Source organism: Poecilia mexicana, unplaced genomic scaffold (genome assembly GCF_051168715.1).
Source record: "Poecilia mexicana isolate PSO_F unplaced genomic scaffold, ASM5116871v1 scaffold_2, whole genome shotgun sequence".
Lineage (NCBI taxonomy): Eukaryota > Metazoa > Chordata > Actinopteri > Cyprinodontiformes > Poeciliidae > Poecilia > Poecilia mexicana.
Genome location: NW_028263371.1, coordinates 17,194,960 through 17,210,314, shown reverse-complemented (window position 1 = coordinate 17,210,314; position 15,355 = coordinate 17,194,960). Strand labels below are relative to the sequence as shown.

Here is a 15,355-nt window from a genome sequence, read left to right as displayed (position 1 = left end):
AAACGTATGACATATTAAAAAAAAATCAAATTTCTGTTTTTAAGCCGTATCGCCTAACCTTGGTAAATGTATACAACAAATATGAACGTTTTATTGTTCACACACACACACATATATATATATTTTTGTATTTATCTCGTCTTTGTTTTCACTTTTCCCCTCCCAACAGAAATTTCCCAACGAGGGTCTCGCCAATGTGGTCAGGAACGTGTTCGACTTCGACTCGTACAACAAGGACGCGCGGGACGTTCTGATCGAGGCTCTGCACAAACACGGCATTCCCATCGGAGCAAAGCCAACCTCTGTCAATCTGGCGAAGGAGTAAGACCCCAACAGCAGCTCATGCTAGAACATTGAGAGATAGGCACCTCACTTCAAAAATAAATTGTTTAAAATAAAAATAAAAAATGTAAAAAGCATTCAGGCTGTTCTTTAACATCCTTGATTGATAGTTAAATCAGTCCTGCTTTATTGCCTCTCTGATTCTGATTGGCCAGCTCCAGTGGTGCAATAAAATCCCCCATTAGAGATGCGAGACAGATTTCAACCAAGTACAAACGATTGTCAAGTATATCTACAATTAGTTTTTATGATGGCAACAGTCTTATAATGTTTGATAAATTCAGTAGATTTCATATTGGTTTAAATTAAATTGAAACTCTTTGTGATTTGCTAAACCACACCTCTATTTCACATTTTAACCATCAGAAATTTACCTTTTGACTTCTTGACTACATGTATAACGTCATCTTTGTGTTGTTTCACACAGAAACCCGACTATTTGTAATCAGGCTACGGGTTAATATTTTGACTTAAGATGGCCAAAATTTCTTTAAAAAATACAGAAAAATATCCAGAAGTTTGGAAAGCAGTAAAAAAAAATAAAACAATAAAAAATAAAAATGCATCTGAATAAATTACCGACGTACTTTGCACCAGAACATTTGTGGAGGATTTCCTCCTACTTTAAATCCATTCAGTTTCTGAACACCATCTTTATCATTTTATTATGAACTAGATAAATGCCTTGACTCGTCCAAATTCTCCAGAAATGAAGCCAGAGGTGAAAGAAGTCATTCCGAAACACTTTACTGAGAGTGAAAGTAGTAACTTTTAGTCTTCTTCGCACAGTAAACAACATCTGCACTGAAGAGTGTTGGTGTCAGTGCAGCCTGATGGCCTTTAACTATATCGTGTTCACTGATCAGAAAATTATTTCCATTTTCTGTGCATTTCTACTCATTTTCTGCTGCTGGTTTGTCAACAGAAGGTTTCTGTAAATACTGACTGACTGATAACAGTTATTTATTAGACCGATAAATTGACTTCACTGTCCACTAAATGTCTCAGATAATGTACAGATTTGTTCTTTTAAATAAAGGAAAATATTTGTTTCTTCTGTCTCCTGTGGTTTTATTTGACACAATTATAGTCGACATTCAGTTTGGAAGAAAGAAAACATAGTGAGCAGAACAGAAACAAGTATTTTCCTTGAACAACAATAACCCAATATTTAGATTGGGGTTTGCAACTTGAGGCTCTTTGTTGTGGTTCTTACCCAAATAACTAAGCAATGCTTTAAAATTTAAACACAATTACTCTATGAATAACAGTTTTAGCTGTTTTTCCCCCAGACATTTTCATACAATTTGTAAGGAAAACGTTTTTCCAAAGAATTATACTAATATCAGAGATGCACCGATCCGATATTAATATCAGTATTGGCCCTGATATATATATTTTTTTAAAAATACTATCGGTATCAAAAGTGATAAAAGTGGATCAGTTCATCCCTGATCCACTGTAAAGAGCGACCTTTGTTTTGTCAGTAGGTTGCAACCTGCTGATTTTGTTTTTTACATCATAATTTACAAAAATGTAATTTCCTATTGAAGAAAATTTACTAAATCCAAAAAAAAAAATGTACAAATGCTCTTTATTTAAAAATATTTAACATAAATCTTATCGTAGGTCTTATAAAAGCGAGCTGTTTTATTTCCACAAGTTTTGTTGCTTTCATGGTTCTTAGCAACTTTTGATTAGCTTGGTCGGAAGCCAAAATGGCCGTCAGGGCCGTAGAGGTCGCTGACCCCTGGTCTGGATGATGTTTGCTGCTGTTTCTGTTATCCAGTCCCCCTTTTCTTTGCTCCATCTTGAACAGTTTATGTCAGCAGTAGCCTCCGCTCACATCTTGTGTACATGAAAGCAAATATTTTGTCTCCTGATTTCCAATTTTGGACATGGACAACATGAAACGGCTCGTCTTGCCCGTCTCGCTGCCTTTCTATTCATAGATTTATTTACGGTGGTCGGAACCCTCCATCCTCTCGAGTCCACCTCCCCTCCTCTCCACCAACACACGCCAACCCCTCCCCAGTCTCTTTGGAATGTGTGTGTTTTGTGGTCAGGATGCATCTTTTCACCCCACCTGCAGCCAATAAGCCCCCGTGGCCGCGTTGCAGCTATGATTCATGGGAAAACCAGTAAACATCTGCTCAGACATGACTGAGCACATGAGGATATTTGTTCTGCATATATTGGCTTTTCCATCCCCAGGGAGCGTGGGGGATTAAAAGACGAGCGTGTGTTTTCTAGGAGGCCCCGTCCCAGCAGAGCAAAGCTGTCATCTGATATCATTTTGCGGCTGCTGCTTTGAGCCCTCGAAGGCCAGAACTTTGTTTTTCATTTTCTGTGGGCATTAAAAGCAGTTCCACCCATAATTATCCAAGATGAAAAATCAGAGAACAGCAATATGTGAGCACATGGAGGAGCTCTTTGTTTTAATCCCCCAGGAAATGACTTTTGGTGTGTGTGTGTGTGCGTGTGTGTGTGTGTCCGGCCTGACTGGATTGTTGTCTTCAGGTTGCCGCTGCCGGAAGTCAGGATGACGGGATACTGGACGTTAAACCAGGGAGGCAACGCTCGCCGCAAGCTGCTCTGTCCCACTGAGACACGCCCCATCGACGTCAAGGTATACATGAAGCCCGTCACAACAAGCAATTCATCAATTAATCACATGATGAATTGAAATGAACACAATTGTCATTTGGACAACAGGCGTTAAAGAGATTATGTTTCCTGACATCCAGTCTGACTGAGCTCGAGCTTTCTGCGTTTGCAGTTAAACGCACCTGGTTTCCAATAAAGTGGTTCTAAAATGCATTCATCCCGGAGAACTGCACGCCACACTTTTCAGATTCTTATTAGCCAGACTATTGCATCTTCTATCGAGTAAAAAATAAAGAACTGAATCGATTTACTTTCTCAACTTTGAAACACTTACGAGCAGAAAGATTTTTTTTTTCATAAAAACTTTTGTTTTTCCTTCAGCTTTTCATTTTGCCTGTAATCAGTCATAGTTTCCATGGTGACAAAGACAGAAATACATTTGCTAATGCAGTCATCTATGCACAAACAGCAAATTTCAAGTCTGATTTGTAGAAAAGAAACTTTATCTGAAACATTAAACACCAGCGATGTCGTCATCAGTATGTGTGTGTGTGTGTGTGTGTGTGTGTGTGTGTGTGTGTGTGTGCGCGCGTGCGTGCGTGCGTGTGTTTACGTGCTTCCAGGGCCCGGCGTTCCTGCGAGTCCAGAGTTATCCCAGCAGTCGGCAGGAAAGCAGGACTCTGAGTTTCAGCGAGGAAAAGGCCCACTGGCAGATTCCCATGAATGAAGTGAACATCATCTGCGACGTGGTCAGCTCAGACGGTACTGAGCGTTTAACTCCACCATTGTCTGTCACACACACACAACTAACAAGTCTCAAGAAATAAGTTTTTATGTTAATTTCACTGAATTTCTGAAGTAAAAGCCAGAAATCCCCTTTATTATTACAAAGAAGATACAAAGAAGTCCACTCCTCTGTTGAAATGTCAGAGTTTAAAAATAACACAATAATAATAATAAATTCTGGATTTTTCCTGCCTAGTACAGGAGTCAGCAAACTTTCCTCCCTGACAGCCATTTTTGTATTTGCTCCTTCTAAACAAAATGTGTTAAAAGTCGGATTTTCCTTTCTTTTTTTTTTGATGAAAGACAAGCTTTTATAATTTTTTTTAATGATGAAAATTATCCTCTCTGGCTAAATCTGGGATATTTACGTGATGTATTCATGTCAGTGACATGCGTTGAGGTTCATAGCTGGTGAGGCACCGACTTAAATATAATCGGATTTACAAACCTTGCTGTTACTGTCTCTTACTCTGCAGTTGTGGAGTCACAATATCTGGGATCATGAGCGCCCCCCAGCGATGAGGCACGAGAACTGCCTGCCTCACCTCGAATCTGTTCTCTGCCGTTTCTGATCGCTCCTCAGCACACGAAACATGTTACACACACAGTTAGTGACAATAAAAACACAGTACATTAAATACATAAGCTAAATTATGGAAAATCTGCTCATACATTAAATGTTTTTAACCATTTTATTGGCGACGTACAGACAGGACGAGCATGCTCTCATAGAATGGCAACTGGTGCAGTTAGCGAGGTGAGGCTCAGCTCGCTGCTGCCTCACCGGCTTCGCTTCCAAGCATTTGAATGGGTCTGATGTCATTTTTTGCCTTCCTGACATTTTAACAGGCCTGAACACGCTTTTAAATCCACTGAGCTACAGAAGAAACAACCTGGGAATTTCATTTGCTGTCTGAACAAAAACTTGATGCAGTGATGGAAGGATTTAAAGGTGTTTGGACAGAGCTCCAGAGTGACGTCACCGCTGCTCGTGTTTTTGCAGACACGCTGTACGTGGCCATGTGTAACCCCGTGACCCTGTACTCCATGAAGGAGCGTGGGGACAAGATTCAGTGCATGGAGCTCTACGACGTCTTCCCCAGGACCATCAGCGGCGTCTGGCAGCCGTTCGTCACCGTGGCGCCGCTCGGGAGCCCCCTTGATGGACAGGTGGTGCTGCACGAGGAACAGGTACGCACTCGCTTCCTAAGTACAGATTGATGAGTTAATCTAAAGCTGAGCGATCTTATCGATCTGTTAACGATTAATTGATAAGCAGCGATTTCCTTAAAAACCTTGCGTTTTCTCTTGTATCCAGTCTTTCCATAATATGAAGGGCTTAATTGTTCTGAATCTAAATAAATAAATAAAACATCTTAATATTGTTTTCTGTCAGCTGTATAAATACAGCCGTCTGTTTACTGAATCTGTACAGTGGTGGTTTTCTCACATTATTAAACGCTTCTAAAACATACAGCGACAAATAAGATGAAAAGAATAAATAGTGTGAAGTGCTGTCTGTGGTCGAAAGAACGCTAAAAATTTCACTTCATGAAGTGCAGCCCTCAAAGTCTACCGTGCTTATTGGCGTTGTGTGTATTTTCTGTCGTGCTACAATCTTTCTGCGTTGTGTCCTCGTGTCGTCACATCCTCGCCTTCGTAGCACGTACATGTCATGTTTTAATTCCAAGTTTACGCCCATTGACTTCTTCTGTTTTGACCGTTTGTCTTACCTCGTCCAGCTCCTCCATCTTTAATTCTGTACCACCACCTAACCTCGCTTCAGGATGACCAGCGGCGCCCTCTGCTGGATGGCAGCCAAAAAACAACACTAAGCAGACTTTACCAGTTGGGAATCGAACCCAGAACCTTCTTGCTGCCAGGCAACAGCGCTACCAATAGTGCAGCCCAGATTTTAATTTTAACTTAATAAATCATTACTCAACTATTAATCATAAGTTTAATTGTTTACGTTCCTAACACAAAGTTACACTCACTGATATGATTCAGCAATCACAGACAAGACAAGATCTCGAAACACATTTCATCACAGTAAATATTAAATACACTCTGAGGAGTTTTTTTTTTTAAGTGTATTTATGACCACACCACATGGTCATAAATACGATGGAGCCATGCTGGGATTTCTCAGCAGCTCCCCCACTTGGCTTGTTAACACTGTGGAGATCGGAGCTTGACCTCGCGCAGTCAGCAGTGTGGCATTTTTAGGTTTTTTCCCCGCCATGGTCAGAGTAATTCCAAGCGCTTGTCATCAAACAACAAGTAATGAATCAAACGGGACCGCTAGAATTCCCAAAGGGAGAATGATCGCTGATGTTTTAACCACAGAGCGTCATGAATCCATTCTGGGTGAACGGTAGTGAAAACAAAAAGATAGTGTGTCTTATTTATTTATGTGTCTGAAATAACAGATGGCCTAAATAGAACAGCTTTTAATAAAATGGTGAAGAGGGACAGAGCTTTTAAAAGTATCTCTTGTGTACTATTAGATTACTTACAAATCAGGAGGAATCAGGAGGAATGGACCAGAACTCCAGCAAACTATGGTTAAAAACCCTGTGGAAGGAAACCCAAAAATCATCCAGTTCAAAGGCAATGCTGCCAAATACTGAGCAGATGTAGATGTAGCATGTACACTTCTAAATTTGAAGACAGTCATGAATACATTTCTGAGATATTTTGCTCTCGTTATTATGGTGTTTAGCTAATAGGGATCTTTTTGTGACTCTAACTGACCTGAAACATAAGAGGTTTGGTCTGATTTAACTACAGACTGTCAGACAAAAAAGGTGTTTGTGCCTTACTTTTTAATTCATATGTAAACTTCTGGTGTCAACTTTCAAAGCAGCATCATAAAAAAAATTCCACTCTTGTAGTTTATTGCTAGGATTTATACCACCATGCTTCCAAATAGTGACTCCTTGAAAATAAACATTGTAAACATTTGAAATCTTAAATAAAAAATATAATTTTTTTCACCTGATGCTTTCGGTAGACAGTGGGGTTCGCATGTATGAGGGACGTCGGCGTGACATCTCGAAACCATTTGGATTCATATTTCACAAATTGACCTAAAACCCCCCAGGCTTCTTGAAATGTAGGGTTGGAAAAGGATGAATCAGTGAAATGTTTTGTTGGAAATTTCAAGATAAAATCTTAAATTCTGGCAGGTCATGCTTACCTCGACACGCTAAACGATAGAGGCGCGTTACATCAGAACTGGAAGATGTGTTCATGAGACATTTCTCTGTGGTTTCTCATGACATATTTGTACAATTACAACCCACAGTCTCTTCAGGATGAAGTTCAACTGTTGTACTTTGACTTTCTTTTTTTTTTTTTTTTATCTTTAGCAAGACAACCTCGGATACCTCAGAGTTTAAAAATAGCTGCGCACCAGTCTGTTTTTTAAAACGGCCAGCGGTTGACGGTTGTTTGTTGATGGACGTCTTTTCGCCCCGCGGGACCCGGACCTACGAGGACGCCGTGCAAGACGAGAACAATGCTTGTTAGGTTTGTCCAGCAACCAGAACCGCTTTGCACAGCTGCTGCACATTAGGCAAGAGGAGAACTTCTAAAAATACAGTTGTGACGGATCGGGTTTCGTCTGTCTAAAAATGAGGAGGCCCAGACGAGAAGAGGTTCATTCACAGGTCGTTGTCCTCGCAAGCGTGGATAGAAGTGGTTTCACGCATGAATGTGTGTGTGTGAAATGAACCTTTGAAGGTTTCATTCAGAGTAAACGTTCACTGACATCATTTGTCTGGACTGGATCTGAGTCGGAACACGTTGACCTGCCGGGAGTTCGTCTGACTTGAAGAGGCTTCCTCTAATGGCAGTATATGTTTAGAATCAGGAAATGGGGTTTACCAATCCTTATGCAGCTTTGAGTGAGTGTGTGTGTGTGTGTGTGCGTGTGTGTGTGTGTGTGTGTGTGTGTGTGTGTGTGTGTGTGTGTGTGTGTGTGTGTGTGTGTTTGAGGAATGGGAGGCCATAAGGAAACCATTAGTGTGAAGCAGGGTCCGGGAACAGCTCCCCCGTGCCTCCGACTCATAAAGCTCAATTGAAGATGAATCCTTTTGCGTCACAAAGCCTTCAGCGCGGTTCATCTGAGGCACACGCACAAAAACGGAAACGTCTCGCACACAAGCGCGGACCCCATGCGGACAGCGTGCCTGTGCAGGAGCCGGCTCTGACTCCGGGAAGGCAGCACTGTGTCTCCCTGAAGAAGACTGCCCTCTGCTGGCTGCTGGATAAATATTTTAAATGGAGGAATTAGCTTGTGACCTGTCCAGGGTGACCCCCGCCTCTCGCCTGGAATGTCTGCTGGAGACACGCACCAGCAACCCTCCCAACCCCACTAGGGTATTAGAAGATAGATGGATGGATTGTTTTGAGCTATTTTTTATTTTATTTTTCAAATTCAGAAATTCCTGAGGAATTTCTTAGATTAATCTAAAATTTTCAGAGTTTTTTTCTGAAAATTTTTTCAAGTTTTCAAGCTCCGAAATGTCCAACTTAATTAATCTCAATTAACTTGAATTCTTTGGCTGGAATGTACTCCTTTCTTTTCTATCTAAAATGGCTTTAATACGCCGTCTTAAATTTGCTCATGGACTGCAACTAATTATTATATTAGTAATTGATTATTCTATCGATTATTTTGACAATTAACTGGACAAGGAAAATGGCAGTCTGCAGATTTTTCATTTACAGCTTAATTCTTTTTTTATACAATATTCAAAATGCCTAAACGAACAATTCAGATAATTTTTTCAACAAGAAAACAAAACTTTTTCTGCCTAAAATGCAAAAACACAGAATTCCTTTCGTGCATCCTTAATCATTTGCAGATCAAAGCTGCCGATTTGTCACAAATAAATATAAAAATCCTGGTCTGACAAACCAAAAGCGTTCCTCCCACTGGAGTCCCAGTTGTATGCGGCCCGGCCCACCTCCTGAGCTGATCCAGTTCTCTGCAGATATGTGAGCATAGAATTTGGACGCCGCACTGCATGTTCCATCCAAATCACATGTTGTCCATATGACTGCAAAAAAAAAAAAGTCTGAACCAACGAAACGCACTCTCATCTGAGCACTCTAAGCATCCAGCAGGATGCTGAAATATATGCAAAGAATTGAGTATTTTGGGTAAATAACTGTTTTCATACTTTCTTGGAGCAAAATGTTAAAAGTGTGGTTGCAAAATAATACACTAATCTGCCCAGATTTTTCTCTTACTAGATCAAGTTAAAGGTGCTCTTTATAACTTTTATTAAAAAATTTTATTTGTTTTTTTTAAATATTTGTCATCAAGTGGTAACAGTATGTTATCAGACAGATAAAAAACACAATCAATCTCCAGAGCTACTATTTCCATATGAAAGAAATGCACACAAGGCGGATTTTAGCGCTGTCAATCAATCTCATGTAACCGCTGCTAAATGTGCTAATGGCTAATGACAAACAATGTACCGTTACATGAAATTGTCGTAGGTGGTCATGCTAACTACCCTGATGCTAACAACCGGCTATGATAGCTGCAGCAAAGGGGTGATTGACAGCGCTAAGTCCCGCCTCCTGGCTCTGATTGGTTGTTTCTAGATAGTAAAGGCATCTGTGTCATAACACACTCTCATAACATAGTGGCAGTTCCAACAAATATGTAAAAAAATATATTTTTTTTTTGTAAAAGTTACATACTGTAGCTTTAAAGGATCCACCATCATTTGACAGGTGTTGTCACTTACATGTTATGCTACGTCTTATTGAAAGCGCAGTCGTTTCATGTCTGTCTCTGTCCGACCCGTCTGTCCCTGTGCCAGAGTAACACAGTGCTCCATTTGGACCTGGTGACGGGGGCCGTGCGGAGGCTCCTGCTGTCTCCAGACGGGGACCAGACTCCCTCCAGAGCCTCCAGCTGGTGGAGCAGCAAAGAACAACAGGTCAGAGGTTTCACAGTCTGCAGAGAGAGATGTGACTGTTGGGCTCCTAAGCTCTCAGGGAGCATCTCCTCTGTTCATTCACGATAATAAAAGAGTTTGGTATTCTGTTCGCTGAGGTTTTACTTTCTACATGACTGTTTGTTTGCAGGGAGCCCATAAGATGTGTCGTGACTTTTCTAAGAAAAACTGGCTTCTCTTTTATAAGGAGGATGGGTAAGACGCTCAGATCCAAGCTAAACTGTCCAAAACACTGCTGAAAATCTTGGTCTAAAAGGGGCTATGTTATGGAAAATTAACTCTTTTAAGCTTTTTATTTTATGTTCTAATGTTATTTCCTCATCAAAAACATTCCAGGAGTGTTTCTTTGATTCTTTCGTGCATGTTTGAGAAATCCTTTAATCTCCCATGGCAACCAATGCTCACACAAACCGCTGCTTTTCCACTTAGCTCCTTCAGACTAGCCAGCAGCAATTGGCAAACAGTGAAACGCTCCTAAAAACGTTGCTAAAGGCTCAATGGAGAAATGTGGCGGCTACATGTGGAGAAATGTTGTGACGACTTCCTGAAGACAGAGTTTCAGAAAGAGCAGGAGCTTCTTAAAGAAACAGAGGCCCAATTTCAAGGCTTTAAAATGCAAAGTTGTTTAAGTTCCGTTTGATTGAAGTAGGACAGTGTTCCTGGAAAATACATGATACCGCCCCTTTGATGGCTCCCTGCTGTTCGTTCACGCAGAAACCAGCTGGAGGTGCTGGATGTGCTGGAGGGCCGGGTTCATTCCATCTCGCTCCCAATCAACTTGAAGTCAGTGTTCCTGGTCGCAGAGGACCGGTGGCTTCTGCTGGAGAGCAACACCAACAAGTAAGGGAGCCATTTTAAATCTCTTCTCAGGTTCTTCAGGAACAAACTCCAAATGTTTTTTGTTTTTTTTCTGCACAACTTCAGGAAGTTCCTGCTGACCAAGCCCATGCACATGGCAGCTGAAGACTCTGGAGTGTGTCAGCTCCACAGCATCGGTGAGGACCCGGTCAGCTCTGGTCATGGAGCTGCATCAGGTATGGGACACACAAAGTAAGAATATGTTTATTATTACTCTCCCTTCATGTTTGTTTTCCATTTTTTCCCCTCCCAGCCGAGGCTGTAGTACCCCAGATGCTGTCCAATGAGCAGCTGCCCAATGAGAACCTCAGTGCCGCCTTGGAGCAGAAGATCGTTTCCCCAAACCGGGTTCTGGCTGACACCAGCTGCTTTGCTCAGATCATCGTGGGCTTCCCAGACCTCATGGTGAGACATTAAAGTAACTGACCCCCAAATCAGCTCTTCTTTTTTCCACGTTAAACTGTCTAAATAGATTTAGAGTTCCATCTTTCTTTTTGTGTGCAAATTTTGAAATTTTTTTTTAAATTAGCTTAGTTCTTCTTTATTTTACCTAAAACTGTATCTATACTAGGGTTAGGGTTACCTAACCCTAGGAGTTGATTTCTTTTACTAGACCAAAGTCTAGTTTTTTTATTAACCATTGTATTTTTTTCCCAGTCCCCTAATGAGGTGTACACCTTTAAGAGGCCAGTCGACCTGTCGGCCATGAAAAGCAGTGAAAGCGGCTCTCACGCGTTCTTCAGGGGTGCGCTGCGGAGCGGCTCGGCCAAACGGGAGAACTGTGTCAGTCTGCTCTCAGCCAATCAGGTGGTCCGAGCCATCCCACCCACCAAGGCGCCCCTGAGGGACATCTACCCTAAAGGTCACAGTTCACACCGTATGGGCGATCGTGAGCGAATGCATTCTGAGAATGTCGGAGTTTGTGAACACTTGCTTCCTCCGTCTTGCAGACGTGACTCCGCCAATGGCAGCAGCATACCTGGAGGTGACCGACCTGACCTCCAAGAAGCTCAAATACATTCCGGTTCCAAGGTAAAATCAGCATAGATGGAGGTTGTGTTTTTTTGTTGTAATTTTTAAAAAATATAGAATCCTAGTTCTGCATCTTCTGCTGCCACCTTGTGGGGGAAAAGCATGACTACACGGAGGAGGATGACCTCCAGAGCCGTTTCTGCATGTTTACTAGTACATCAATTAAATTATCAAGAAGTAATTCAATTAAAAAACTAAAACCCACATATAAATGAATTACATGGAGGTATTTCTAGCCTTTATTTGGATTATTACGGCACACAACTAATGGAAACCTAAAATTCAGTCAGAATTCAATCAGAAAATCACAGTATCACAGGAGATTTCAACAAAGATTTCCTTTAAATAAAGTTTGATAACATATACAGTCATGGGGAAAATATCTGCTACATGAACCCTGTGTAGTAGACAGTGTGTTACACAATGCACTGCAAAAAACCAAAACTTTACCAAGTAATTTTGGTCTAGTTCTAGTACAAATATCTTACAAAACTAACTTACAAAATGCAGGAGCTTGTTGAATTCCTTAATATTGATGAAGAAGCACTAGTTCCACTGGCAGATTATTAAATTTATAACATGGGAATTTAAATGAAATAATCTGGGACTAATTCTTTTTTCCTTTTTTTTATAGTCAAGGGAATATTGACTTAAAACATGCTCCTATTTCTTTCTGAATCATATAAGTTAGTTTTGTCTTATTTCGAGTCTACTAAGATATTTTAAAACCAGACCAAATTTACTTGGTGAGATTTTGCGTTTTTGCAGTTTGTAAGTTACATAAATCCAATCAAATGTTCCTCATGATAGTTTTCGAACAGATATATTCCATACACCCTGACCTGACTGACATCTTGAGGAAAGCCCTGTCTTGTGATTGGCAGGTCGATGAGCGTGTCGCCGTACACCAACTGGTTGTCGAAGGTCTCAGACTGCGACGTGCTGCTGGCCGCTTTGGGCTCCGGAGGCGTGGTAACCGTGGATATGGGGGGCTACGTCCGGCTGTGGGAAACAGGCCTGGACGCCCTGCAGCGCTCTCTAATGGAGTGGAGGAACATGATCGGCTCAGAGGACGGCAGACCTGTTCAGGTAGGAGACCAGATGGAGGGTGCAGTACCTCTCGGCACCACCGAGGGGCAGCGCGGTGCTGCTATAATCTCATCTTGACGTCTCTTTCCCATTTCAGGATCATTTTTATTCATCTGTACATTCCTGATTTAATAAGCAGTGGAGTGCTTTCCAAGTCCAAAATTCACAAACTGGCTCTTTTTTTTCCCTGGTATGGGCAAGCGTGAAAGACGGGTCATTGTCATTTTGATGCCACAGGTCAGAACGGTTTGACCTTATGCACTGAGACGGCATTGTTGAGGAGCCCACATGCGGACGCAGACAGATGAGTCCTGATAGTGTATCTGCAGATCTCAGTCTCGTGAAAGAATGGGGGGGGGCTGTAAAGAGCAAACACGGTTTGAAAGGATTCAATTAACGGATCAAGCATTTGTTTCATTGTTCCCAACAGTCTTTAAAAACCGCCTTGAATGCAAATTATAGACCTTAATAGAAATGTTGTGCTGCAGCTGAACACCTGGGCCTCCTGCTGGTCGGGATTCCTCTGCAGTCAGCTGCAGGTTGCACTCTGCCTTTGTTGGTGTTTGCTTTCTGCATCAACAGAGCTTCCACTGTACTACACACCTCAAACATTTTCTGTATGTTTGCAGAGTTTGCACACAGAATTTGTGCAATATTTACCACAGGCCTTGTTTTAGGTCATCGCGACAGTCGGCAGTCAGGCGTTTTTCCTCTTGAAGGAGGGAGAAAAGAAATGGAGCTTCTTTGTTAGCACGTGCATATCTGTCTTTGTAGATAGAAAGAAAAAAGACGTAAATTTCTACCAAAAAAAAATCAGAAATTGTCTGGAAAAACTGAAATTGAAATGTGGAAACTCAATGTCCTTTTTTGAAGAGAATTTTAGAGATCAATCTCAAATTTTCTGGTCTTTATTTTTATTGCATTTTGTTGTTGTTTTTTTTTACTTTTGGAGCTTTGTTTTTTTCTGAGATTAATCTAAATTTCTGAGTTCTTTCTAGAACATTTTTGATTTTATGAACTCAGAAACTTCCACATATTTTTTACAGAAAATCTCAGATTAATCTCAAAATTTCTTTTTGTTTTTTGTAAATATTAGAGTAAAAATATGACTTTTTATTTCATTAAACAAGTTATTTTCTTCCATATTATCACAATCAAAAATCTTCTGCTGAAACACAGTTGATCTGCAAACACATTCTTGTTCATTCACAGTGATCCATGAACATCAGAACATTAGAGCTGTAGCTTATATGCTTTAACCTCATTTCATATTGTTGCGTTTTCTCACTTGAGCAAAATTGATCGGTAACTTCAGGTCAATATATTCAGATGAGGTGAAGCTGAGGAAGGAAAATTAAGCAGGAAAAGAGGAACAGATGTTCTTTTATTGGTATTGATCGACTGGTTCCAATTAAAAGCTTCAGATCAAAATGACTCCATGTGCAAAAATCTGACTGCAAAAACACCAGATCTTACCTAGTAATTTTGGTCTAGTTTCTTGTGCAAATATCTAACTAACGTACAAGCAACTTTTCAGCAAGATATGAGCTTGTTATATGTCAATAATTCCTTAATATTGATGAAAAAATAGATCCATTGACAATTTATTTCACTTACAACATGGGGAATAAGTTAAACTAGAAACCTTATGAAGAAATTTAAACGGGGCCTGCCAAAGTGGAACCCTTCGTTCTGATGCTAAAAATTAGCCTCAGTGCTAAAGTAAGCTACAATGTACTCAATAGTATGTGGAAAGTCACAGCCATGTTGAGCAGTATGGACATACTCCATTCAGTATGTTAAATAAGTGTATAACCTAAAATTAGCCAAAATGCTAATGCTAAGCTAAATGCTGCTAATGGTATGACTAGCATGTTGTCTTTCATTGACTTCCTCCATTCAGTGTGCTAAACATGGCTAATAAGTAAACAAAATAGCTAAAAAGCTTATTTTATGGAAAAGGCTACCGCTAATGCGGGCAGTGTACTGCTAATGTTTGTGCTAATGTTAATGCACTGCCTTCTAATTTTTACTTTTGCAAAAGTAAAAATCAGATGTTTACTTCGTGGCACTTGGCTACCAGAAAACGTGCTCATCTCTTAGCAACAGATTTACAACAAATATTGTTATTGTTCAAAAAAGTTTCTTCTGCTCTTTTAAAATACTACTTGTCTTATACTATTTAACAAGAATTGGTGAATTTTTCAGAAAAGTGAGAATTTTTTTCTTTTTGTCATTTGTGGTAAATATATTGCAAAACAGACATTCAACGTAATTGTATAATTCGGATTTATACTTCATGGCAGTTCGCTACCAGAAAACGCGCTAATCTCTTAGCAGCAGATTAACAACAAATATTGTTATTGTACCAAACACATAGGATTTCTTCTGCTCTTTCAAAATACTACTTATCTTACACTACTTACTACTTCTACTTTGCAGTTGATGAATTTGGCAGAAAAGTAAAAAAAAAAAATTGTTATTGATGGTAAATATAAAACAGACATTCAACACAAATGTATATATCGGATTTATACTTCGTGACAGTTTGTTACCAAAAACAAAAAAATACGCTCATCTCTTAGCAGCAAATTAATTATTGTTTATAAAATGTAAACTATTTTGAAATACTGTTTATCTGCTCAGACACAAGCAAT

General features: G+C 40.3%; 1 protein-coding gene across 1 annotated transcript in view; it reads left to right on the top strand.

Annotated features, from left to right (window-relative positions):
• vwa8 (von Willebrand factor A domain containing 8) overlaps window positions 1-15,355 on the top strand; it is a 68,536-nt gene that overhangs the window by 31,950 nt on the left and 21,231 nt on the right. Inside the window, exons 26-37 of the mRNA XM_014986764.2 lie at window positions 170-321; window positions 2,863-2,971; window positions 3,573-3,711; window positions 4,739-4,926; window positions 9,582-9,701; window positions 9,850-9,914; window positions 10,434-10,559; window positions 10,644-10,753; window positions 10,831-10,982; window positions 11,235-11,439; window positions 11,528-11,609; window positions 12,494-12,698. Coding sequence (XP_014842250.2) covers window positions 170-321; window positions 2,863-2,971; window positions 3,573-3,711; window positions 4,739-4,926; window positions 9,582-9,701; window positions 9,850-9,914; window positions 10,434-10,559; window positions 10,644-10,753; window positions 10,831-10,982; window positions 11,235-11,439; window positions 11,528-11,609; window positions 12,494-12,698 — 1,653 coding nt within the window. The remainder of the gene's footprint in view (window positions 1-169; window positions 322-2,862; window positions 2,972-3,572; window positions 3,712-4,738; window positions 4,927-9,581; window positions 9,702-9,849; window positions 9,915-10,433; window positions 10,560-10,643; window positions 10,754-10,830; window positions 10,983-11,234; window positions 11,440-11,527; window positions 11,610-12,493; window positions 12,699-15,355) is intronic.